General features: G+C 31.2%; 2 protein-coding genes across 4 annotated transcripts in view; one reads left to right on the top strand and one right to left on the bottom strand.

Annotated features, from left to right (window-relative positions):
• The window catches only part of LOC126818391 (ceramide transfer protein), a 32984-nt gene extending 13706 nt beyond the window's left edge, over nt 1-19278 (top strand). Inside the window, exons 3-14 of the mRNA XM_050545793.1 lie at nt 8081-8188; nt 9104-9236; nt 9748-9855; nt 10449-10603; nt 11343-11435; nt 11739-11825; nt 12552-12623; nt 12764-12922; nt 13189-13252; nt 13584-13783; nt 14731-14854; nt 15487-19278. Coding sequence (XP_050401750.1) covers nt 8081-8188; nt 9104-9236; nt 9748-9855; nt 10449-10603; nt 11343-11435; nt 11739-11825; nt 12552-12623; nt 12764-12922; nt 13189-13252; nt 13584-13783; nt 14731-14854; nt 15487-15614 — 1431 coding nt within the window. The 3' untranslated portion in view covers nt 15615-19278. The remainder of the gene's footprint in view (nt 1-8080; nt 8189-9103; nt 9237-9747; nt 9856-10448; nt 10604-11342; nt 11436-11738; nt 11826-12551; nt 12624-12763; nt 12923-13188; nt 13253-13583; nt 13784-14730; nt 14855-15486) is intronic.
• Nucleotides 19279-21357: 2079 nt separating this feature from the next.
• Nucleotides 21358-26096, bottom strand: LOC126818397 (oligoribonuclease, mitochondrial). Of its 3 annotated transcripts, none has more exons than XM_050545810.2 (6): nt 26069-26096; nt 24808-24891; nt 24230-24307; nt 23408-23628; nt 22388-22441; nt 21358-22001 (listed from the first exon to the last, which is right to left on the bottom strand). In XM_050545810.2, the coding sequence occupies exons 2-6, from the start codon at nt 24889-24891 to the stop codon at nt 21923-21925; spliced, it is 516 nt and encodes a 171-aa protein (XP_050401767.1). In that variant the 5' UTR covers nt 26069-26096; the 3' UTR covers nt 21358-21922. The 3 variants fall into 3 exon arrangements, with proteins under 3 accessions (XP_050401767.1, XP_050401763.1, XP_050401765.1); XM_050545806.1 differs by lacking the exon at nt 26069-26096 and adding an exon at nt 25914-26062; XM_050545808.2 differs by lacking the exon at nt 26069-26096 and adding an exon at nt 25746-25871.
• Nucleotides 26097-27859: the final 1763 nt, after the last annotated feature.

Here is a 27859-nt window from a genome sequence, read left to right as displayed (position 1 = left end):
GTAAATATATGGTATATCAAGGTTGTGGACCCTCTAGCGGACACAATTTTGATCCGATTTTGATGAAACTTGAAATACATGTTTATAACCCAAAGATCTTCCTTTCGATATTATGCATATCGGATTGAACTTACTGAATTATGGCCCTTGATTATACAAAAAAAATCACGTTTTTTAGCTTGTGGTCCCTCTAGAGGTCATAATTTTTATACGATTTAAAAAAAAAACGTTTCCATATATTACCGTTACACCAATGAAGGTTGAGTTCAATCCAATTTTGATGAAACTTTAAATTTATGTTTATATCACAAAGATCTTGGTCCCTTTCGATAATCGCGCATTTCAAAACGTAACTACACAAGGAGCAGTCCATTTGCTGATTACACTATTTTGCTTTAATACACTATTTTGCCTATAACGTTTTTTAGGACTTCGAATTCTGTCTTATGGTTTGGATTGTTCGTACTTGGTTTTATTTTATTTTATTCCTGGATTATGGCCCCAAAATCGCATTTTTAGCTTGTGGACCTGCTAGAAGTCAAAATTTGTATTCAATAATCAAGTTTAAAAAATGTTTAAATATATTACTGTTACACATTGAGTTCAAATTTCGTAAAAATCTGACCCAAATGGCTGGACAAAATGGCTGTTCCTTGTACGCAAATAGTGTAAAAGTATGTACACAATGTAATACCGAAGTTGTGGACACTCTAGAAGTCACAATTTATATCCGATATGTAGGAAACTTAAGACGTATGATCTTGGTTCCTTTTCGATATTTGCGCATATCGGACTGTAACTTCCAGGATTATGGCCCCCGATTGTCTGAAAAATCATGTTTTTAGCTTGTGGACCCTCTAGACTCTAGAGGTCACAATTTTTATCCGATTTTATAAAAGCGTTTAAATGTATCACCGTTACACCCTAATGACGGTTGAGTTTAAAAATTGGACTGAAACTGCCTAAAAAAAAATGTACGCAAATAGTATAAAAGTATGTAATCTCAAAGTTGTGGACTCTTTGGAAGTCACAATTTTTATCCGATTTTGATGTAACTTAAAATATATCTTTACATTTATATCCCAAATATCTCAGTCCATATCGATATTCGTACATTTCAGACCATAACTTCCTGTATTATGGCCCCTGATTATACGAAAAATCATATCTTGCCTGGAAGCCGTTGGTTTGTTATGTAAAAACATGTTTGAATATGATCTGTGAATAGAATATTTAATATTGTTAGAGGATAATTACAAGCTTATCATGTCAGATATATGATTAATACATATGTAATTTGTGTAAATTCTCAATATATATATATTCCTTTCATGTTAAATGCTAATCAATAGTTAAGTAGGTTGCTGGAGAAAATCAATAAAGTTGCACTATATAGTAGTCTACAGCATAGCAATATCACAAGGCAATTAAACACTTCTGTTGAATAAACTAGGATTTGATTTAGAACCTCTCTCACCTACTGTAAACACAGACTACATGTTATTGTTGAATAGAAGATTGATTTAAAATTAGGAATTAAATAAATCCATGCAAGGAGTGGATATAGCATACTGAATAAACTAACTAAGAATGGATTGCAATAAGTACTGATAAATACTCTTACATTTGCATTTCGCAATATTAAGGGTTATAACAGCAGTTTTGATAAATACACTTATGCTTGCATTTTACAATATTTAGGGTTGTCACAATGTTTATAAATTGCTGTCATAAACAATCTGTTTTTTTGTCCTAACCGGATGGATTTTCTCCAGGTTTCCTCCACTGACTCCTCATTCACCTCAAGCAAATTATTAAAATAAAATTGTACGATATGTTAGTCGCAAAATGACCTACCCATTTCTCTGTCTTTCTTGCTAATTTATGATACTGTACCTAAGTAAATCCTGTTATATTAGACATCGAATGGTGATATTAATATATCCAAGTCCAGATGGGGGAGGGTGATTTGGGTTGCCAATTGCCCTGGGATTTTTTTAAGGTGCACTAATGTACTGTTCTGACTGTTGGTGATAATATTATAAAAAGATGATAAAACAAGAAAGGAATGTTAGATGTCTGGTTTATGATTAGCTGTCCATTGTTTTTATTCCTAATTAATATTATACATAACATCTAATCATTAATACTCGTTGATAACAATTAACATACATTATACATAATGATAAAGAACTTGAAAGGAAAATGATTTGATAAACTTTATCAAGTTGAGAGTGAGAAACTAAAGAAAGATGTGACCGTCATCATGTAATATAAAATAGACCTAGTTAGGTTTTAAGTTTTAATAATTTTGAAACAGGCTGGTCTGTATTAATAATAATCTGATTGCTGTACATGTATTAAACCAACAATATGTTACCTAGAATGAGATGACTCAACCTGTCAACCAACCATCTACATTATAACTTCAGTCTCTACAGGTTCTGATTCATCAAACCAAATTTAAAGGAATGCTACATATTATGTAACTTACCAAACTTATTAAATATCACAAATTTCATTCAGGGGTCAACAAATGATTAAGCTTATAAGAGAAATAAGGATGGCAGTGTGAAGTCAATAGCAAGTATTGTGAACTTAACATGACTGTTTACATTAGGTTTGATTGATTTTTATAATTTTTAGGCCAGTTAAATATGGCCAGATACTGGTCCTTTATTCTGGAATATAGACCTTTAATCAAATATCCCAAGTCATGTACATACAGGATAATCTAATATTAATGTGTACGTTAAGATTTAAATGCAGTCTATTGTGCATGTAGATTGGTAACTAACAATATAAAAGTACAAATGACTGTATATCAGTGCTTACAGTATTATCAGAGATAAGCAGTCTCCTCAAAGCAGCAAAATGGTGATGGTGATTTTTATACGCTCACATTGAAATGTGGTTGTAAGTTGCCCCCCCCCCCTTTCCCTCCAGCGTCCACAATTGCTTATTGATGCTCTAGAGGCTAAAGTTAATATCCAATTGACTTTAAATTTATACACAGTATTTAAGGTCATGAGGCAAAGAAGCCTATTGATTTTCAACGATTTCTGGTAATTACTGCTAGAGTTATGGCTCTTGATCACTTTAAAATATCTTGTGGACGCTCTAGATGCTAAAGTTATTATCAGATTGACTTTAAATTTATACACAGTGTTTAAGATCATGAGACGAAGAAATCTATTGATTTTCAATGATTTCCGATAATTACTCACAGAGCTATGGCCCTTGATCACTTTGAAAAATCTTGTGAACGCTTTAGAGGCTAAAGTTAAAATGTGATTGGCTTTATATTTATACATTATTTAAGTTCATGAGACGAAGATTAGAAGCCTATCAATTTTCAAGGATTTCCAATGATTATGGCAATTGTTATTAAATGTTTATGCTGAATGTTAGAATAGGGCAGAACTAGAAGCTAAATGGGTTGTTACTTGTTATCAGATTTTAGTGTGTTGTACGGTAAATGTTTTCATTTCTTACAAATGAAAGAATATGTGACAACCCTGGTTGACTCCCCGGACGACATAGCTGCTGTGGGCATATGTTTTGTTGCCTTGGCAACCTATCTTTTAGATAATAATCAATGTCATTAAAATTAAATAATTCTTTTCACTATCAGTCAATGTGATCGTCATTTTAAAAAGAAAGATGACCATAGTCTAATGAATTCCATCACACATTTTTGAGGTATCCCATGTCACATTAATTTCATGTTGCATAATTTTATTGTTTTACAGTACATCAAATTTACACTTCACAACAAGATTCCAATTAATGAATATCAAAATATGTTTTCTGTACAGAAATTCTTGAAATTCTTCTCTATTAAAGCCATCATATTCCAGAATAAAGGCAATAAAGTTCCATCTCTTAAAGGAATATCCATCAGTCAGAAAATGTTTTTGTTCAGTATTTACAGTAATCAATTGGAAATTTGTCAATATTCACCATCCATTGTAAGGATAATGATAATAATTGATTTATATAGTGGCGACAATTCAGCTCAGCGAGCTGCTCTCGGGTGCTTTACGTAAGAACAACTAATATTAAATTACAATAATCACAACACATTAATCCACAAAAAAGACATAAACAAAAAACAGAGAACATTATTTAGTACACATGGTAAAAGTCTGACACAAACAAAGCTAGGACTGTATTCAATCGTATATTTGATTAAAAAGTTCGGTTTTGAAATACTTTTTAAAACCTTTAATAGAATTTGCGCTTTTGGTTTCACTCGATATTCAATTCCATAACTTCAGAGCACCGACTGCGAAAGATCTATCACCGGAGTTGGTTTTTGAAAAAGGCTTAATTAAGAGGTTGTCTGATTGTGATTGAAGGGTTCTGCAAGGGTTATTGGAGTTAAGAAGGTCTCTAAGATATTGAGGTGAAGAATCATCATTTAGAGCAGAATACGTAATAGTATTTTAAAATTGATATGTTGATGGACTGGAAGCCAATGGAGATCTTTCAGAATTGATGTCATGTGTTCATTTGGTTTAGTCTTGGTTATGATCCGGGCTGCTTTATTTTGAAGTTTCTGAAGTCGTTTAATTTTATTTTCAGGTAGATTGTACAAACGGGAATTATAGTAGTCGAGTCGTGATGTAACCATAGTGTTTACCAGCATTGTCACTATCAATGAAAGATCTAATTTCTCCAATATTATAGATCTGAAAATTAATACTTTTATACATGGCCGAAATTTGTCTATTCATGTCCAGATTAGAGTCAAAATAAATACCACAAATTTTTACAGAATCTCTTGGTGTCATAGAGATATTGCCATAGTTTTGATAGTTTTCAGTTTTAGATTCTAGTAGTTGCTGCCTGCTGCCGACTTTCATTATTTCTGTCTTGTCATCGTTGAGTTTTAATAAATTCGAGTCCATCCATTTACGAATATCTGATAAACAGGCCTTAAGTTTGCATATCTCAGATGGTTCAGAAGTAGGCTCAAAAGCTATATAAATTTGAATGTCGTTAAGACCATGTTTACGAATAACATTTCCTAAAGATGTTATATAGTAAATAATAAAGGACCCAAAACGGAACCCTGTGGCACGCCATACTTTAAAACCGTTGAGTTTTAAACTGTAGATGATATAGTACAGTATGATCAAGCTATGAAAAAATTGGGCATTGTCTGATAAATGCAAATCAGTGTCTTTAAAGTCTTTAATTTTGATGGAAGGAGGCCATCATGTTTATTTACCACCCGTAGATCTGATTTATTAATAAGTTATTATTTAAATGATGTGTGATATACTTACAAATTGGTCATATTTGGGTTGCATTATAATTATAATTAATATTTGGATGGAGAGTTTTATAGGAAAATCGGTTAAAATCAACAGGTTTGATGAATTATTCAATGTTATTTTATCAAAGAAATGGGATATTAAGGTATTGGCAGTATTGCCTCAAATGTATATTATTAGATCCTAGAGGTTTAATACATGTAAAGTGTTCAGCAATTAATGACATTTACAGGTGTGAGTAGTGATAATGATATAATAATACATTTACTTGGTCAGTATTATACATACTGTACACATATTCTTATATAAAATCTTGGTGTTGGTTAATAGAGTTTTATAGAGGAGATCATACTATTCACTGCATTGTTTGTACCTTGATTACATTTACAGACAATGGTTTCTTAATGTTGATAATAGCTTTACAGTAATACTAATAATAACCCTTCAACTTTAGCACTTGGACCACCCAAAATTAGTGCCCCTTACAGCACCCATGGCCCCTTGTCACATGAGTAGCAGTGTTGAACTTATACAATTATACAATAAATATGGAGAGCTATTACCGTGACCCTGGCAGTTTGAGGGAGCAATTGATTTGGGTTTCAGGCTTCCCTGAGATATACAGGTATAAATTATCACTTTTGATTTGGAAAATATATTAAAGGTATGTTCATCATTACTAATAAGAAATATTGCATTATAAGTTCAGAATGTGGGATAAGTTAAGTAATTTAAGGATTGGTTTCATTTGTCTTGTAGAGATATAAAACTTAAAAGTAAACAAATTATTCATTCAAACTTTGAATTGATATTGAATAAAAAAAATGCTTGACACACCTTTGTTGTAGGTTTGCAGTCAACCATTTCACATACTCGAGCTGTTATAGAATATTTGTATGCCTGAAGCCATTGAAATAATCAGATTTTATCTTTAAAGAAACAATCAAAAACTGATAAGATTGTTATCTATAAGTACTCTCCTCTTGGAGTGGTACATTTAGGCCTGTAGTATTACACTGTATTACAGATAGTTCAGTACAAATCTCCTGTGATGTAATAACAGCATCTTAATATCATACAAAATACCTACTAGAGTTGGAGATTGACAAATATGTTTAGACAAGACAGCCTAGAGCAACACACTGTTATTCTAATGTAAATGTGTGTTGCTGACAGTCAACTAATAACTACAATAATAATCGCCTTATGATATTCTCTAGGGAAATAGATATTTTTTTTCTACTGGCTCCTACAGCTAATAATAATATTGATAATGTACAAACAATTACAATTATATAATGGTCACCCATGGAAACAGTTAAAATTTAATATTTATGCTGGTGATCGGTATATTACACAAATCATCGTCAATTCGTAAACATTTTGACATGTCACAAATGATACGAGACGAGGTAAAAGGAGAGCCAAGGCAGTGGTTCTAAAATAATACAGGTGTCATATCAAACATAGAAATTAAATTAGCTCTTCATGGTTTGGTCTTTACAAGGTTAGTCAGGCAATCCTAAATCATTTCATGTAGAGCCTGTGATTTAACACATAATTTGCATAGATAACAGGTTTTATAATCTACAGTGCAGGCAAAAGAAACATTTCTTTTATATCAAATTACTAAATTAGAACTTTCTATCCATAATCGCATGACTTCCCCATTAAATCACAACCTCAACAGTTATACTGACATTATAAAGTTATATATATCTATACTAGATAAAGTATCTACATGTATTCTTTATTAACCCAAATTTGTTTCTAATAAAACTAAAATATTCAGATACATGTACATGTAATATAATATAGGACTTACAGATCAAAGAATAGTATATTTATTTACAACGGACAAGTTAGTGTGAAAAAATATCTTGTTTTGTTTTTTGACATACGGTATGTATTTCTACATTAAAAAGTTTACATGTATGTCTGTAAAATAAACCATAAAGTACTTAAACACCTACACATAAAACATACTTTTCAATCACTTTCGATGCACAAAAGATCAGTGTCCTTTATAAAACATGGCCCCCTATATGATTTATTTTGGAATTGTTTTTACTGACAGTTTGACATATGTACAGCTCATATAATTATCCAAGCTACCAGATTATGCTAAACACAATTACCATATAATATATAAAAAAAATGGAGTTTTAGTTTTTAACTGGTAAGTGTATCAAATGTACTGTACATTTGACAGGTCTAGCTCCTTCAATACATGTATGTTTACAAACTATACAAACTAAATAAGAATGTTTACAAACTATACAAACTAAATCAGAATGTTTACAAACTATACAAACTAAATCAGAATGTTTACAAACTATACAAACTAAATCAGAATGTTTACAAACTATACAAACTAAATCAGAATGTTTACAAACTATACAAATGAAATCAGAATGATAAACTCTGGTTCTGTGTCATGCTTTAAGAGCAAGGGAGGTTTAAAGGACAATATTGGTGTCAGTCATTATTACATATGTGATAGAACTAATTAAACACGTTCCAAATATAATTTTAACACAGAGATCATTGCTACGATAGCTGAGTAATACAGCTTTCCTGAATCGGAAGTGACGAACGCCAAAGGAAAACACGAGTCATACCTCTATATAACTGACTGATGTGACGAGTGATAACAGATACACGGCCGAATTTCTGCTCACTAATAATTCCTTCCAAGACCAAAATATTGTCCTTTAAGTATTGTTTTAATTACGTGGAGTTTACATTGATCATTTATCTTTAAAATTACAATAAAAAATGAAACTTTTTAATTTTAGCAAGCTGAGTCTGGATATGGAAGTGAAAATAATCTTCGCCGCCATGGCTCCATGTTATCATTGGCATCTGGTACCAGTTTATCAACTACATCAGCCTCCTCATTTAAAGTAAGATTATATCTTTAGTTTTTATATTGATTTTATGTTGATCAGGAAAGGATAATTTATTTTATCATTTCATGATATAAATTTACATAGGATTCTTTTTAAAAAATAAAACAAAATAACAAAATTGTTTGTTACTAGTTTAAAAAAGTTAAGTGTTACCATACTATAATACATGTGTAAAATACATGTACTGTTTAAAAGAAGTTTATTAGCTGTGTACATCTTTTTGTGGTTTTCAAGGAGTTTAACAAACGCTCATTCAAAAAACCATTACTCTAATAAACTGTAGGTCAGTGCTTGGATTTTATTCTTAATATTGTATTACTTAGAATTATTTGCATTTATTTTTTGGGTATGACTGAGAGTAATATTGTTTCTTTAATTTAGCTAAAATAAGAGTACCTTAATACATGTAGTAAATTCTTTCTATTTAACCATGATTTAACTTAAACATACATTATGCAAGAGCTAAATATGCCTATTGCAGGTCTTTCTTTAGACCTGAAATGTTTTCTAAATTATTAATTAGACATTAACTTATCCAGGCCATAATCAACTCTCGATGCCATCGGATTAGAACAGTTCAGCCATATTTTGATTTAAGCTAAAAATTCAGGAACGAGACTTAGCTTCGAACAACCAGTACAGTGGTTGAAATTGTTGCACACATCTTGTCAAACCTTCAAAGGCTCATATCTTTGCTCGCAATAGAGTAATTTGAATGAAATTTTCAAATTATTCATTTTACTTTATCTATTTCGAACTATTATAGCAAGAATGGCTAGCTCTTTATCTAAATCTTACATAATGTATCTTTAACTAAATGTATTTAGAAAATTATTAAAATGGTATGAATAATTAAACCAATGTTATGTGTATTATTCAGAAACAATTTTGTTTTTATAATATTTTCAGAGAGGGCGAGGTTTGCGGGAAAAACTCCATGAAATGGAAACGTTCCGAGACATTTTATGTCGTCAGATAGATACATTACAGAGTTATTTTGATAGTTGTGCATCAGCTGTAGCACATGGTACACATCAACAATGTAAGTTTTAATTATAAAATCAATGCTGTTAATGAAATTTGAATAAAGTCAGGAAAAGAATACAAACCCAAGAATCTTGATAGATCCAAGCTCAAATTATTAACCCTTTGACACTGATGTCTAACTAATATCTGAACATCATGATGGTTGATTTGCAGTGAATGAAAAAGCAACAGACCTGAATGGACAAGATGATTGTCACTACCAGTACGAGATTGAAGTGTCGTTTCCAATCATACTTGAGTCGGCATACACGCTGGATAATAATCCATTTTTCCACTCTTCTGGTATCTTATTTGGTGAAAAAAAATTCTGAGGTTCTTTTAGTGCTCAGAATAAAAGATTACCATATTTATCTATAAATCTAAATTTCACATTCATTTAGACAATTTGAAATAAAAAGTAATTTTGACAGTAATTGACTTCATGAATCACACAATTACTATACTCTTTCTTCTAATTTAGAGTCAATTTAGATGTTAAATATTTGTGTAAATTATTTTATTTGTAGTGAATGACAATGACGATATTGATGATATCGATGATCTGGAACCAAACTCAACATCTTTAACAGACAATCTTAGTCACAAATTTGAAGGTCTCAAAACAGGAGATATTGGTAAGGAAATCTGATAATAGTATATGTTAATTCCTAGAAAATTGAAACAATAAACAGTGGAGAGACATGTGCGTTGAGTTTTAGTTTGGCTTTCTTGATTGTAACATTTCAAGAATATTTGTAAATGTTAATATTTTATAATAGAAATAATTGACATCAACTCTTATTTGACATTGAATATGTGACCACCACTGGACACTTTAATTTAAATACAGCACAAAATTTCAAAATTCAATTTCTACCAATTTGAGTTACTGGACACTTTAATTTGAATACAGCACAAAATTTCAGAATTAGATTTCTACCAATTTTGAGTTACTAGCATTTTTGTCTTCAAAATATGACCCTGTTTTTAAATTCTCCAAAGTCCAAAACCTAACAGAAATGCATAAAATTTGCTGTTTTTAGTGGCTATGTTAGTTTTCATAATATATTTTATTCTTGAAATTAAGAATTTACAGAGCTGGTCACATATTTCAATAAAGTAAGAGTCATCCATACAGTCCTGAGTTTAGATTTCAAGAAAATCTATATTTAAGATTTGGATTAAAATGAAAATACATTTGATTTACATAAAGTATTTATTCTTTCAGCCTGTATATTACAACAACATGGAGGTCATTCCGTAGACTTTAAGGGAGAAGCTTTTACATTTAAAGCTACAACTGCAGGTATTGTGGCTACACTGTCTCACTGTATTGAATTAATGTCACAGAGAGAAGAGGCATGGAAAAAACGATTAGAAAAGGTACAGTATTCATATGGTTATACTTAAAGCTAAGCCTGCTTGCTTGGTTTAGATCAAAGTAAAGATCTTGACTTATCTTTGGTTTATCTGATGTCCTAATAGTTTGGATGCAGCTATGGCGGGTGTGGCGCCAGGCAGGGTAAGCTTACTCTTCCGGACACCTGTTACAAATGTTTGTCGTGTTTTTTTAATACACGGTGAACAGTCCATATGCTGATTACACTATTTTGCCTTGTTACACTATTTTGCCTATACCATTTTTTTAGGACTTCGAATTTTGTCTAATGGTTTGGATTGTTCGTACTTTGTTTTATTTTATTATCGACAAGCCCAATACAATTAAAATTTTGATTCTAAAGATTAAGCGGAAGTTGACTCGTTTGCACATTTTAGTTTATATTTGGCTTTGTGTGTCAACAGTAGAAAACACTGGTTTGACCTATTCTCACCCCACAAAACCAATATCTAGTAAAATTTACAATTCTGTTTTTGATCCTAATCTAACATGTGTAGCCATTTTAATTTACTGTTATTGTCAAACAATTCTTGAATACACCACAGAATGAGATGGTGCTCAATATTGATTGTTTTTCGGTTGTTAAATATTTGGATATGCTAGAATAAAGTGTTTACAACATTGATTCAATCTCACATAGTTCTAATTAAAACCTGTTTGTCGAAATCATATAAATAGTTCATAAAAGCCAAAAATAATAATTTACTACTATTTTTTTTTAAGGAGGTAGACAAAAGGAAAAAATATGAAGAATCATATAAATCCTTATTAAATGAAAGACCTAAAGCAGTTGTGTTAGGTGGTCCTGATTATGAGGTATGTGATTGTCTCAATATTTTCTACCTTACAAATGGCTACAGTTGCTAAGGGTTACTGTAGAAACAATAGCTATACAGTGGTACATTATATGTGATGAAAGTATGCATTTTTATCTTTTTTGTTCATACATGTATGTATTTGACTATGTGTGAATAGTGCACACACAATAGGGTTTTGTTTTTTTTCCATCATGCTTAACTTCATTTATTTTTCATCATGTTAAATTTAATTTTTGTTGTTGTTTACTTCAGTAAGTGTATGATTAAATGTGTTTATTTCTTTTAATTATGTGAAAATTAGGAAGGACCTCATTGTTTAATTCCTGAAGAAGAATTCTACGATGCTGTTGATGCTACTTTAGATAAACTTGAGAAGGAAGAAGAATCTGTAAGATTTTAAAGTATTTTGTTCACAAGACATTAAACCAAACCATTTCCTGTATTATATTTGTTTTAAAAAAACAAGAAAACATTTTCTATTATAAAGATACATTACTTAAGATTTGGATAAATAGCTTGTCGTAGATAATGCAAAATGAATATATTGAAAATTTCATTCAAATTACTGTATTGTGAACCAAGTTATCACTGTCTGTGGTTTTGACAAGATATGTGTATTGATTGTTATCGTAACCATGGTACTGGCATATTCGAGTCTTGTCCTCGCTTTTCGATCTTTAAATTAAATCATTAAATGGCCGAACCATTCTAATCTAGTTAAAATCTCAAGTATCCAATAGCATTAAGAGTTGATTATGATCTTGTCATGTTAATTAATGTTTAATAGTTTATATAACATTTAAGGCCTAAAGAAAGATCTGCAATAATCAAATTAAGCTCTTGAATAATGTATCTTTAAGCAATGGACAACGATATTGTCTTTTTCTAAGCTGAAATATCAAGGAAATTTATTCTAGCAACTTTTGTGATACTAGTAGATTTTTAGTTCTAGGCATTGATATTCTTACAAAGTCAGATCTGTTCAATAGGCATGTTCTCTTAAACTCATGGTAGATATGTAAATTTAGGTCCCAGGGCCCTTTGTTTCACCATGTGTTGGATTATTTAGATGTAAATATTGTTCTTTATTGCATTGTGTGTTGATTTATTACAGAAAAGAACAGTTGCATTTGTAGAAAAACCACCTAAAATTTCTTTGTCACCAGAACATAAATACTATGCAGAAGTAAGTTTATGATAAGTTTTTAGTTTTCTAGGATTAAAAGCATGTATAAATGCTAAATATTATATAATATTGGAATGAATAAGAAAAAATCCATAAATTATGGTGGAATTAACTAAATTTAATTACTTTTTCTTTTTTAGGTAAACAAAATCGTGACACATCATTTGGGCCAGATTAATGAAAACTTGGAGGAATCATGGACATGTATTGCAGAGGAAGGAGAATTAAAAGTCTATAAACGAGAACTGGAAGAAGATGGTATCGTCATAGATCCACTTAAAGCTATTCATGTTGTTAAGGTCAGTTAGTAATTTACACACAAAAAATGTGCATTTTTAAAGATGACTTTGCAGAATTTCAAATACAAGTAAAAAAAAACCTTTGAAACCTCTACTACTACAAAATAAATAATTCATAATATCATTTAGTTGTAGAAGTGGATGTTTAATAAATCCCTTTTCACACAAATTATTTAGTAAATAAATAATTAAACCTATGATCTGACATAATCTAGATTAATTAATACATCTTCACTTTATCAAATGATTTGTATTATTAACAACAGGGTATTACTGGCCATGAAGTCTGCAAGTATTTTTGGGATATTGACTTTAGGATGGAGTGGGAAGGTAAGATATTGCATGTTTAACAACCTCAGAAGTTAGAACAGTACTTTATTATCCAGCAATTATTTTCCAACCGAAGCAGAAATGATGTATTTTGATTACATTGAATGTACCTCATAAGCACAGGGCAAAATATAAAAAAAAACTCATAAGCTTACAGATTGATAATTAAATAAGGCAATTTAGAAAGACTTTGAAACATACTAATATTATTAGTAAATATCTTGTCACCAAACTGGTGTGATAACTTGAATTTTTATTGGTTTTTTTCTTGCTCTTGCACAGTATAATGTCAACTTCAGCAACATGGTGTGTATTTAAATATTTTTTTCAGCTACATTGGATTCTAGTGAGGTAATAGAATGGTTATCAGAAGACACATTTGTGAGTCACAATGTTATAAAGAGAGTGTGGCCAGCATCACAGAGAGACGCTTTATTCTGGTCACATATACAACATATTGCTAGTGATCAGGATGAAGAACCTGATAGATGGATTGTTGTTAATTATTCTACAGAACATGAACATTGTCCTGTAAGTATTTATATCCTTTTAATAAACAAATTTAATCAGTAGAGTAGAATATCACATTTCTTTAAAGATACATTATGGGAGATTAGATCAAGAGCTGGTAGTTTTCACTATAATAATTAAAAACTAGATAATGTAAAGGGAAATTGCTGAAAATTTTTGTCAAATTGATCCACCCTGAACTGAGTATTTAGCGATTGAATTTACTAAAGTCGGTACAATAAAAAAAAACATAGTCTTGATTATCCATTTTTTTATTTAATCAGAAACCGCAGACAGTGTTCTAATCAACTAAATATCGTAGGCTAGCGATGCCATCGAGAGTTGATTATGGTCTGGATAAGTTAATTAATGTCTAATTAATAATTTAGATAACATTTCAGGTCTAAAGAAAGACCTGCAATTGGCCGATTTAACTCTTGCATAATGTATGTTTAACAAAAATCAGTGAAAGGAGTAAAAGCTGCTGTATAGTTCTCTTGTAAAGACAGTTTCATCTACATATTAAGAGTCTCTAAATAATGTATCTTTTAAATCACTTTTAGAAAATGTTTTATCATTTATTTTGCTAAAGAAATCTGAGATTGTCATCTTTCACATCACATCTAATACCTGTATTTTAAAAACTAATAACACAAATGATTGGTATCACATAATTCAGTCTTCAGTGTTGTAACATAAAAATGTCAATTATGTCATTTTATGATGATAATAATTTTCTTGATTTGGTTGAACATATACCACTTGGAGACAAAAAAGGATGAAAAGACCTTCCAAAGGGAACTGTTGAGTAAATGTTTATTTGTAAACAATCTTGTGTATGTTCTGGAAGAAAGCCCTTCCCTTTTTTGGAAGAGTCAAAACAAATCAGCTAAATGCAATATTCAGTTGTGGATGATGCTTCTGAAATGAGAGTTAATATTATGTATTTTATATTATTTTGTCCATAGAGTTCTAAATATGTGAGAGTATTTATGAATGTGGCTATGGTTTGTGAAACTATGATAAAACCACCAGCAGATGGTAAAATCAGTAGAGATGATATAACATGTAAAATCATCTATACAGCTGAAGGTAAGTTTAACAAAATTAATAATTATTTCATACATGTATAGAGAATGTGATGGTGCTTTATATGCAAATAAGATGTGATGGCTCTTTATCTGCAAACAGTAGCTTCTGCTGATATACTTTGTCTGTCATATATAAGCTTTGTGAGCTTTCCATTTGTGGTCTACGCAGTTTGGTTAGTTACCTCCCCTTAATGAAAAATTTTGTGTTGATTTTATGATCACATTGGGGATGCACGATTGGAAGTCAAAAGTGTCCCGAATGGACAGAATTGCAATCTTGTGAAGAGGAATTCAGTCCTGTTACAGTTCTGTCGGTCCCAACAACTGAGGTAGTGTGAATAGGATCATAACGAATATGTTTCAGCTGTCATGGTTGGATGGAATATTGTAGCCTGAAATCCCCCTTTTCAATCGATTGACACTTTTTTGGGGGATGGAGAAAATTCAATTCTGAAACGTTCAATCGAGTATCCCCTTTATCTATTAATTGAGTACAACAATATTGTGCGCATATTAATCCTATCAGAAAGATTTGAACTTGCTGATCAATATTAATGCAAACCATGAAAATATTTCAAATTTTAACTGGGAACTGTAAATAATTACTGTTGTTTTTGGGGGTTTTTTTTACAGTTAATCCAGGTGGTTGGGCACCAGCCTCAGTGCTTAGAGCTGTATATAAAAGAGAATATCCAAAATTCTTGAAGAGATTCACATCATATGTTAAAACAAAGACAGAAAATGTTGAGATTCTTTTATAAGTTAAATTATAGCATATATATTTCTTATTATTCCATTCTTATTCAGCAGTTATATATTTTTGTATATAAATCTCGAGTACTTCTATGAAGGGGATTGAGACTTCAGGCTGATTCCTTGTTGGCAGTTGAATTGTAATCATAATAATTAACTAAAAACAGAGATCTCCCCTTTGTTTGGGGTAGTCAAGTCCTTAAATTCATTTCAGAGAATTATTGTTTAACTACCAACAAGGTGTAAGTGCATCATGTAAATAATTTCTATGGGATGCATACTACTCTAATTGATATCTTGAAATATAATAATTATATTACAACCAATGTGTAAATGATTACTGAAACTAAACTTATATATTTGTCAGTATTTACATATATTTTTGTTTAATGGAAGAAAATTAAATTAAATCTGATTTAAATAAAATTTATGGAGGAGTTTATTTTGATGAAAATCTAATGATTCAAAAAGTTTTTGTTTATTTTCCTAAAATTAAAAAGTTCTTTCCACATCTATATTGGTAAATAATACTTTTATTTAGATAATAGATAATATACAATTACTAGATCTTAATGTCTAGCATATGCTGTAGAAATGGTTTAAAGACCCTACTGAAAATTATTTGACAAGTAGTAATTTACTATGATTAATTTATAAAACGAAAGTTTTTCTTATCAGTTTATTATATAGTGTTCTGATTTTTTTTTTTTTTCCATTAGTCTAGAAAACATAGACATTAAAAATATAACTTTTTAAATTCTTTAATCTTTTATTAGGAGCAAATATTTCTTTAATAAGACATATTTATTACGAAAAAAAATTGAATGTCTCTAATAATGAATGTACTAATTCGATATAACAGATTTTGATTTTCTATTATGTAGGTTTAAAACAGATATTACCTAGAAAATTAGTGATTATTATTTGTTGGAACTACCACTTGTTATTTTATTATATTCAGATATCTAAAAGAACTTGTTGTATCTAAAAAAGATTTTAAGACAAAGATAACCACCACAAATCTATGTTTTGCTATTAAAACTATACAAATTGATATTATTACCTTACTGCTGGAATAATCTAAGTTCTTTAAAAAAAAAAAATGTCTGCGTTTTCAGTGGAACATTGTAAGTGCTTATTGTATTTTTATGGGTGTATATTTTGTTGCTCAGTAGCCTGACTTTAAAAGGTTCAAGACAAGATTTTGCTATTATTAAAATGGACATGTATCATGTTATTGTCATGGTAAGTTGGTATGCTATTATTGTGGTTGTCAAGTTGTGTGACTGGGTGCCTTTAATCGGCCATAATGTCCGTCCTTGATTTCTGATAACTATCAGACATTATCATTTGAATATTGCCATAGTAACATTCTCTTATTTTCTAATAGTTTTCTAGATGAGTTATATTCTTAATATTTGAGATAAATGTTTTTAAAAAAGTTCATTAGATGCATAAAGATACATTTGATTTCGTAACCATAACAGAAATTTAGCACAGAATAAATTCTTATTGTCCTTTACTTTAGTTTTAAAATGGGATAGAAAATACATCTTCTTTTATTGGAAATTTCTTATAATATCGGCAAATAGTTAATATTTTCGTTTTGTTTGTTTCTTCATTTTTATACAATAATTAAAAGAGATACTTTATTTTGAATATAAAAACTTGATATTTAATGTCAATGACATACACATTGATCTATCATGTTTGTTTATATCTATCATTAAAAAAAATACATCTTCTATTTTTATGATCATCATTACATTATAAAATAATCTCTCGACTGCTAGAAAAATAATGCTTATCCAGATATTTAGAGCAATATAGATGTTTCATTATTTGAATATATTTGTCAGTTATTGTGGGTTTAAGTGTTGCTTCAAATTAATAATATTGGTAAATAATTGTATTTTGTAAATTTGTTATATTTTGTATAAAGAATTGTACATTTTGTAATCTAAGAGGAAAAGGTATACAACTGTTTAATTTAATCAATTCTCAGGCAATTATATTAATCTTCATGTTACATAAAACTCTTCACAATAAAGTTTGGCATAAATTTTAAATAAAAAGAACCTGCTGATGATTTAGAACTTCAAAAAGTTTTCTGAAGGTCTATTAGTATTACAAATTCTAAATAATGATCTGTAGATATAAAATACTTAAAGAACTAGATTGGTAGGATACACTAACACTATTAGATTAACTTTAAATCATATAATAATTATACATGTATATGATGTAATATTTAATAGTAAAAAAACAATTGATATAGTATCAGAGGAATGATCTTTTTATTATCTTAGTTCAATCCTTACTAAATTTAAGTAACCAAACTCTGTATTGTTGATTTTTGAAAATTTATAAGAGAACTGTTGATTTTATGGTGTCATGTCTTCAATAAATAAGCTTCAACTCATATATACTGTATATATATATTTATTTATTTATGTGCTTGAGAGTCGAGAGCCCCTACATAAGTGTTCTTTGATTAGTATGAATAAATGGGTCTATCTATTTAAATATTGTATCCTTGTAAAAAGAAATTCTTAATACACATGTAATACAAAATAATTATATACATACCTATAGTCACTTATATTTTATCTGTTAATGAATACGTTAATAACTGAGAATGTCTCTTTGAAAATTAATGATCATATTCAATTTATTTGGTCATGATTGTTATTAATTCATTCATTTTAAGATTCATTGCAATATCATATTGTGAGTGCTTTTGAAAACATCTGCTTGCTTGTAACTGGCGACAATTATAAACAGTATACTATTATGATTACACATGAAGGTACAATAGTTTATGAACTTTTGATTCCTGTAATTATAAACTTTATTCAATTGAACCCATATAAATATATACTTAATATTTGCCAACATGTATTATTATTATATGTTAATTTGACAGGTAGATAAAATATGTGGGCATTATATGAAAAACATGTTGATAAAATTACAACTAAAGTTGATTATATGCTGGTCTTCAAGTAAACAATTATTTTAAAATTTATACTATGCATTATACATGTGTAAAGTAGAATATACCAATATTACTAATCTACAACAGTTTTATAATTCCCTGAGCACTATTTTAATTAATGATTTCTTTAAGTTACCTTATTGTGCCTATTGCTGTTCTTCGATTTCTTTCTCCTGTAATAATGCAACTGCTAAAATCTGTTTATCATTGTATATGTGTGTAGTATGTTACTTATAAAATACTATTGAATAGGCATATCTCATCGAGATCCAAGGATTACAAAAATACAAGTTCTCCTGGCAATTGGTAAGAATGATGCAATTTTGAGGTAATTCTCATGAAGCCAAAATTTTGTAAGAATGCTGCCTAAAAATTTTAGCCTGCAGCATGAAACACCATATTCTTGGTCTATTAGAGTTTTCATAATTTTGATATCCCATAGCATTAAATTTATGTCCATGATTTTTTGGTATCTATTCAGTTCCTTGGATAATTAACTAATGACAGATCTACATGTAAATTATATTAGGTTTTGAAATAAAAAGTTTTTTCAATTTGTGTATAAATGAATGCTCAATGTTTGTTTATTATACTAGTTGTGAATACTGTTAGTAATAATCAGACTCTGTAGAGAGAATTTATTCTCTTCTTGTAAATAAACTGTTGTATTGCTACACTTGTCTTTGTCCTGATTATTTCTGTTATTTAAAGTCATTGACCAATGATAGAAATGAAATTACCATATGTTGGTCTCAGAATGACCAAAGTATTGAGTTGATGAGACATTAAAAACCCCATTCTATGTATTACTCAAAGCATGGATTAAGGAGTGCCTCAAGTTGCCAAATGGCTAATAGTCATTTCTCTTACTCATATTTAACAGAAATCAAGGGTTGGAAGATGTTCTTTAGATCGTAATCTAGATGAGTAAATCAAAAATCCTAGGTTAGATGCCATATTGACATGGATGTTCATCGATAGAAAAAAACTTATTCTTCAGTAGCTTAAGGGATGCTCGATTGTCAGTCCGGAACGATCCGAATTCACAGAATTGCAATAGAGTGACGCAGAATCCAGCCCTGTCACGGAGGTGGTGTGAGTAGAATGGTGACAAAATTAAACACAACAAATATGTTTCAGCTGTTATGGTTGGTTGAGATATTTTCTTATGCAGACAATGCAGGCATTGTGGCCCGAAATCTCCCTAGTTACTTGTTAGTCACTATTTTTGTCACCCGCCTTTTGAAGAAAGCAAGGGACTATTCAAATGGGTTCGTCCGTCTGTCTGTCCGTCACACTTTTTGGGACACAATAACTCTCATTCTACTTGAGCTAGAATGTTCAAACTTGGTGTAGGTGTTTGTTAGGTCCATGCCTTGATGGAGTGCGATGATGAACATTGTCCGCTTACGGTAAGCAATCTGATTGGTTGATGCTTTAGAGCACGATAACTTTAGTTATAATTAAGTGAGATCGATGAAACTCCGAGTATAGATTCATTATATCATTACCTTGACTAAGTTTGATGATGAGAATTTTCTGCTTAGGCTAAGAAGCGATAAGCAATTTGATTGGTCAAGACTTTGGAACATAACAACACTGCTTTTAATTGAGGTAGAATGTTTAAACTTCATTAGGTGAATGTCTTGACTGAGTTCAATGATTAACATTTCCAGCTAAAGCTAAGCAATTTCATTGGTCGATGCTTTGGGACAAGATCACTTGATTCTATCTGATAGAGAGTGATGAAATTTAGTATATAGTTGATAATCAGTGTGATTGCTCCATACTTTTGAAAAAACCAATGTGCAAGAGCTAAATCTGCCTATTGCAGGTCTTTCTTTAGGCCTGAAATGTTATCTAAATTATTAATTAGACATTAATTAACTTATATAAACCATAAACAACTCTCGATGTCAATGCTAGCCTGCAATGTTTACTGGATTAGAATCTGTTGGGCCAACAAGTTCTTCATCTGTGAACATACTCTCAAAGCATGTCAAGTGTCCATGACTATTTATCATATCACAACCTGCATAGGTATTTGCATTTCAATATCCCCTACTTTTTTTTGAAGAGTATATATTGAGAACTGTTAGCTCTTTATCTAATCTCCCATAATGTATCTTTAATTAATTTTTCCTCTATTTATTTTGGGATTTCGGCAGGGGACATCAACCTCACTGTTGACTTGTTGGATTTCAGACAATTTAATTAGAAAAAGAAATCAATACAAAGTAATGGCAACTCCAAATGGTCATAGTTTATGATAGGATAAGTCAATTATACTTTTTTGATCAGTATGCTTTTTGATAAGGCTATATTTTATTATGTACGGTTCGAAAGTCGACATTCATTGTGTGCCAATAATCAACTCTAGACCACCAGTCAATCCATCTTTAGTATGTCACCCCATGCCTTGACTGTATTAGCTGACTTCCCTATATCATGGAAGTGATCTAAATACAGCAACACTGCTCACTAAGGTGTACAAATCAAGCACCCATGTGTATAAATAAACTAGAATGTGTCTGCGATATCACTTCTGTGGAAGCGGACGTTAAAACAACAGGTAGTAGTAGTAGTACCTATTGTACATCAACACCAACTTACAGATTCATTGAGCATTATTCAGGAATAATGTTGATAAAATGTGTATCTAATATTTTACATAAAAGTTGTCTAACACAGTCAACAGGCATGCCAGTTTCTTCTATATCCCATAAAGCCACAAATTAAATATAAGCCAATACTATGAATAAAGCCATTTATTTTTAAGATAAACCTTAAAAATTACAAAGAGTACATTATTTTCACAACATTCAATGATAACAAGTATGATAGTACTATATGGACCAGGAACCAAACATTAAAAATCGAAGGCTGTCAATCAATGCACAATTGTCCAAGCAACATGCATGCCAGGTTTCATGTCGATTGTAGTTGAATTGGGAGCCTTATAATCTTTTAAAAAGATGAGTAGCGCTTAAGGCACAGTTCCTGTTCCAAAAATAGTTTTATTAAACAGGTAATATTTTATAACAAACTGGTGGAATAATCTCAATGTAATTCAAGCAAAAGCTCCCATTTATTATGCAATTGTATAGAGATAATGATAATGTAAATAATTTTCTGTCAAAAAAGGCAAAGTGAAGCTATATAAAATTAACATTTTTATTGGATTCAAATGATATAGAGGGAGTTGGTTAAGTAATATGACTTAATTAAAGTTATCCATAATTATAATAAGCACAGTTATCCATAGTTATAATAAGCACAAGATTTGTACACCTTTACCATAAGCATCGAGTCTCCCTTCTATAGTTTATTTGAAACAAATATCTTTTCCCTATAATATTGGAGCTCTTTAATACTCTCCTTTATATCATCTAAAGCTCTGAAAGAAAGAAAACATAAATGAATGTCTTGAAATTATAATCAGCATCACCTCAAGAACTATTTCTAATCAAATCAAGGGTTTACGTTTAAAAGATTTGAATGACGTACAGAATTTCAATATCATGATCATTTTAACAATCATTTCAACTTCAAGTTTCAAATTGAAATTGTTCGACTACCAGCATGTTAGAGATTTCATTTAACAGGCTGGAGAAATAATTATACCAAAGAAATACATAGCTTCAATTGAAGTTATTCATGCAGCTGAAAGGCCAGCATGATGGACAATCAAACAAACTAAAAAGACACAAAATAGGTTATAGCTGGTACTAATATTTACTTCATACAAATAACCATCGACTATCAGTTGAATTAATTACTAACCTGTGTTTTAAAGCTTTTTCAGGTGATTCATCATATACCTTTGGATACCAACGTCTGGAAAAATTAGTTACTGTTCAAAGTAGTTATATAATAATTACTGGTACAATATATAAGGATAAGATGCAAATTCAGACATGATTCAAATCTGATTGCATAATAACTTTAACTTTGAACATCAAAATAAAAGACACATGCTATCTTTATAAATACATATGAACGTATAACTATATGTAAGGTGTTACAATGACGCTGATCAGATCCAATATCAAATCCGACAGACTTTTAATATTATACACAAGGGCTTTATTATAGTACCATTGGGAGCTATCCTAACAACACAATAGCAAGGTCAAAGTGCATATTACTTAAAATAACTAAAATGCTTTGACTTGGGAAATGAAATGGGGTTTAACGTCATACTTTTTTTCTCCAAAACTGCACTAATGAAGATGGGCATACGCCATACAGTGTGCTATGAGGGAAATTTTGCCCAGACAGCGGTGCTACAGTCTACTCTTATATCAAATTCCAACTGTCAAGGGATATTTTATGTGCACGCCAATATGTACACCGGACCTCGTTTTATTGTCCCATCCGAACAACTAAACAGCTGTCCTTGTCAGGCCCTCCGTCCTGCATCACTGGCAAGTGGGAACCACGCAGGAAAATCTGGATGAACTTTCAGGCTAGCAAGCCAGCATCTCACCCACTTAGCCAATGTGGCCCCCCACCTTTGACTAGGGCAAAAATTAAAATTGTTGCTTTCATTGAATTCTGTCTTGATTAGCTTTGTGGGGTGACAATTTGCCTTCATTAAATATTTTACTTAGAATGATAAAACCAGTGTTTAGATATTGCATTCCACTCTTGACACAGTAAGGCAAAATTAAAAGTAATAAACAAGCCAATTCCGTGCAAGCTCTCTAAATGAAAATTAAATTGGTTGTTATCAATCCAAAACTGTTTAATCTAAAGCAAATTAAATCAAACCTGATTTTAATATTTGAGAATTCTTGTTACCTGCAGAGCTCTTTTATTGTGCTGACATCTACTAGGCGATAATGGAGGTGTTTTGTTAATTCTGGCATATATTTCTGTAGAAACATCTTATCACAAGCTATTGAGTTTCCAGCTAGTGGGCATTTAGCAGCATCTGTATGTTTCTTTAAAAACTCCAGTACTTGACTTTCAGCTTCTTTCTGGCTGATTTTACTCTCCAATACTTTCTGGGTTAGGCCACTCTAATGGACACAACAAATAGTTTACATAAAATATAAGAATGGTGTGAGAATCACCTAGGATTTGTTATCTTCTATTCAAATAATTCTAATGACAATCACCATTTAGAAGATAGGCTGTCGGGCAACGAAAATAAGCCCTCGACAGCTATGTTGTCCAAGTAGTCAGCACATTTGGTTTTTGTCAGTAATGAAAAGACTTACAACACACTAATATCTGACTACAAGTAACAAGCCGTTAAGTAATTATCAGAAATCATAAGAATTTGTTTGGCTCCTGGCTCTGCCCTATACTAACGTTTCGTATACAAAACATTTAATATCTAGGACCATAACACTGGAAGTAATTATTCGAAATCGTTGAGTTGAAAATCAATAGGATTCTTTGTCTCATGACCTCAAACACTGTGTATAAAACTAAAGTCAATCAGATATTAACTTTAGCCCCTAGAGCGTTCACTAGCAAACCCTCTGAAAATATTAATTCGAAATAAAACACCACTCAACCTTCATTTTATGTTATTTCATATAGCCTTATTTACAGATATATCTGTTAAAGTATTTGACATAAATTCACATATTTAATAATGGTGATTAAATTTACCTTGCCATGTTGATTTGTGCACCATTGTCCCATGTTATCCATAATTGATTTGTCTTGATTTACAATCAGGTTAGGTCCCTAAAATGAAATGAAAATCTGTATGAACTTTCTCGGCCAATGCAGGGATCAAACACCCGAACTCCAGGCTAGCGAGCCTGCGTCTTACCCGCTTAGCCACCATGACCCCCCCCCCGTCCCTAAAATGAAACAAATATCATTGTTGATATTGTAATGGAGCTTAAAATAGATTATACAACCAACCCTCTTACAATTTTTTAAGAATGTACACTTACAGGTTTTTGGACCTATGAACATCAAGCGTGGCGATTTTTTTCATTTAGATTAATTTAGATTCTTCATTAGTAGTGAATCGTTATGGGTTACTGTGATTGGCTGAAAATAGAACCGTTCCTAACTGTGGCCCGCTTTCATGCAGTTTCATCATCACACACTACACCTATTCATTTCAATGTTGGTTAAGGCAATGACTTCTAGTGCATTTGAAGTACATTCTAAAATAAAGGTAGTATTATTGGATTTTTGAAAATATAATTTCAAAACATGGTATATATTATTACCTCAGCAATAATCTTTAGCTCAGCATCTGTAACAATAGTGGCTATTTCTATTATTTTTTCTTTTTCTATATCCAATCCTGACATCTGAAAAAAAGAAATACACTGGTATGTAATGACTGAAAGAAAGAATTTTTTTTGGTTTGTGTCCCCTTACTGAGTTTTTATTGAAGTTTTGCAATATCCCTATTCCTCATCTATTTATCTGCCGAAAGGGTTCTCATAATAAAACACTTTCGCAAACTATATTCCTGACTATCAGAACATTGGGTTTGTGGGAGTGTTGTTGTTGTAGGTAGTGGGGTGTAACCGGGATTTTATAGGAGTCTCAATAAGAACATAAAATGCATCCATATCATCAAATATTTCAAAGGGATTTAATCGTCTTTCATATATTAGCTTTGATCGACCGGCTAGTAGTAGTACACAGGAAATATGTGACTTTTGTGCCATATTATATTACAGACTACATGTATAAACCCTAGACGGTACAATTAGAAAATCCTTTATTCATTTAAAACTTAAGAAGCACTTCTGTATTTATTAAGCTTCTAGGGGCTACAGTAAATTTAATTTACTTGCTCCACTAGATGTCTTTCTTTTCTTACATCTCTATCAGAAATATCAGGTGTTTTCACCATAAGGCAAAATCATATACAAAGCACAAGAACATATAAAATTGAAACAGGACAGAGAGAACATGATTTGCCGTCCACTTAACACAAACTATGTCATTTTTCAGGACTAAGTACAATTTAATTTCAACAAATCACTCGTGCGTAAGGGAATTATCTTAGGTGTGGGAGGGAGGGGAAAAAGAATGTCACAATTCACAAAAACTAAAAACAAAATGTAAATAGATAAATGTCAGTGTGACATCAAACAAATTGTACTTTTTGGTCGTTTCTGCCAATATATATTATTATATTATATGAGCTAACTCGTTGCTAGACTATGAGTTTGATTATAATAAAACCAGTGGTTTGTAATTCACATAGTTTGGCAAATTCGGTGGAAGCGGATTTTACTTTCACTTTTGTTTTCTTATAGACATACAAAAGTCATAGTCATAACCACGTGTCTTTTTATTCATATGTCTTGTAAACTACCTCTAAATCAATCCATATTAATCTGTTAGATCTTTCACTGTCATGTGAAGCCATGTTTCTGTTTAATATTGGCTGTAATCGCTGTATTCTTCTAACAAAACCACGACAAACAAACGGTAGCATCTAAGGTATCAGTACTTTCTTGGAAAACTTACTATTCTATATTTTTAACCCATGGTAAATCCCGCAATATCACTAAGGGAAGTAACTGGTAAATGATAGTCGGGATTAACAAGTCGTGTTTAAAAGGAGCTAAGCCTGTAACTCAATAGTTTCCATAATATTTGAAATTAAAAACACGAATTAGAATTCAATATTGATCAATTTTAATCAATACTGATGTTGTTATCTTGCCGTGAAACTATAGGATCCTAATATCCAATATAATTTTAAGACACAATTAACATTTTATAATGAGTCGTGTAGGCCCTACCCTATTCGGGTGTCATTTTGTACGGTAATGAAAAAAACCCAACAAATCCTACAACGTAATATGGAAGTAATTAGTAAAAGTTGATTCACAAAAGGCAAAATAAAGATTTAAAAAACGTGTAGAAAGCACTAAGCAGGTGTAAACGACTGCCGTTCAATTTGAACTGTTCACGTATTTCACCGAAAATAATTGATTAAAAATTACAATATTTTTTTTTCTCCAAAATTGAAAATATATCACTTTACACACATTCATATAAACATTAATATGTGCTTTTAGAACCATGTTTGTCTATTTCAATGTTCCAAAAAGTAGAGCCATACGCCCTCTAACGCCAGATCTCACGACAGTAAAATTGAAACACGACGGACGGAATCAACCCACCACAGTTCCCATTTGGTCGTTTTAAATTGGCGAGTTTATCATGGATACAGTTACGTGCAGCTGCCAAAATATATCTTTATCGGAAATAATGTCAAAAATATATTTGGACTGCAAACAACATGGACAAAGACAAGGTGTTTGCCCAGCCAACTTTGTTTGGGCCTGAGATGGGGTGTATCTTTTACTGCCTCGAGAGTCTTTAAGATCTGAAACTCATAGGTCATAGGGTCTTAATAATTCGAAAATCCAATGTGAGCGACTTTCTTCACAAATTCTCAAGAGCGTTGCCACAAGATCTACATTTAATGTTACGAAGGTTGACATAAATATCTAGCCGTTCGGCTCATATGAAAACGGGTCGGCTCCTCGAAAAGTGACCTAATGTTTGGGTTGAAGAGAGGTTATACGCGTGGATATGGGAATTTCAGAATTATTACCAGTCCCATAGAAATGTGGAAGACTAATTTAAACACAATTAGCCTATTGATTTTCAATTAGTAGAGATCAATTTGGTATAGCTAGACTATAAGCTGTATACCAAGATGAATTTTAATCGGATTGTGTTAAAACATAAACGTAGCAAAACAACCACCGGTCCTATGACAGGTGCGTGTCCGGGAATTTGAACAGATGGGGGATCCGTGGTGGAGACAACATCAAGCTTGACGAAAGGCCTGGGGGGTTACCCCAGAATTTTACAAAATCAGAAGTTCTGTGACATTATTTTGCTCACCTTGCCTCACTTGGTGGGGCCAATCTGAACGACAGACTCACCCTACACGCAGAGAAGTCAGCTACCATTTAATTTTCGTTCACTAGTTACGTACGTTAGTGGGGTATGAGGCCTAAACGGTGACAATGCACTTCGCACGTTTGTTTGTTCCACGTTATGTATACCAAAGTAAAATATGCTCTGGACACGTGTCTGTATTAGTACCAAACTGATCAAATTATTGTGTTACCTATTCCGTTCCTTTATAATTTTAAATCCGGCTTTACTGGAACCGAAAAGTGCAAAAATGATTTCTTTATATATCCCACCAGTTTGATTGGTCCCGAAGAGGCAAATCACTAAATTTTTAATGTCAAAGTAGGAATATATAATTTAATTGTATATTTATATTCAAAA

Source organism: Patella vulgata, chromosome 4 (assembly GCF_932274485.2).
Source record: "Patella vulgata chromosome 4, xgPatVulg1.2, whole genome shotgun sequence".
Classification (NCBI taxonomy): Eukaryota; Metazoa; Mollusca; class Gastropoda; family Patellidae; genus Patella; species Patella vulgata.
This window is presented reverse-complemented; position numbering and strand designations above follow the sequence as displayed.

Bases quoted from the DNA above. Each gene is read 5' to 3' on its own strand.
- LOC126818397 (XM_050545806.1), bottom strand. From the start codon at position 26,036: ATGCTACCGTTTGTTTGTCGTGGTTTTGTTAGAAGAATACAGCGATTA. The intron at 24,892-25,913 runs GTAGTTTACAAG...TCTTTTTTTCAG, and splicing joins TAATATGGATTGATTTAGAG to ATGTCAGGATTGGATATAGA. The intron at 22,442-23,407 runs GTAACAAGAATT...TAATTTTTCCAG, and splicing joins ACAATAAAAGAGCTCTGCAG to ACGTTGGTATCCAAAGGTAT.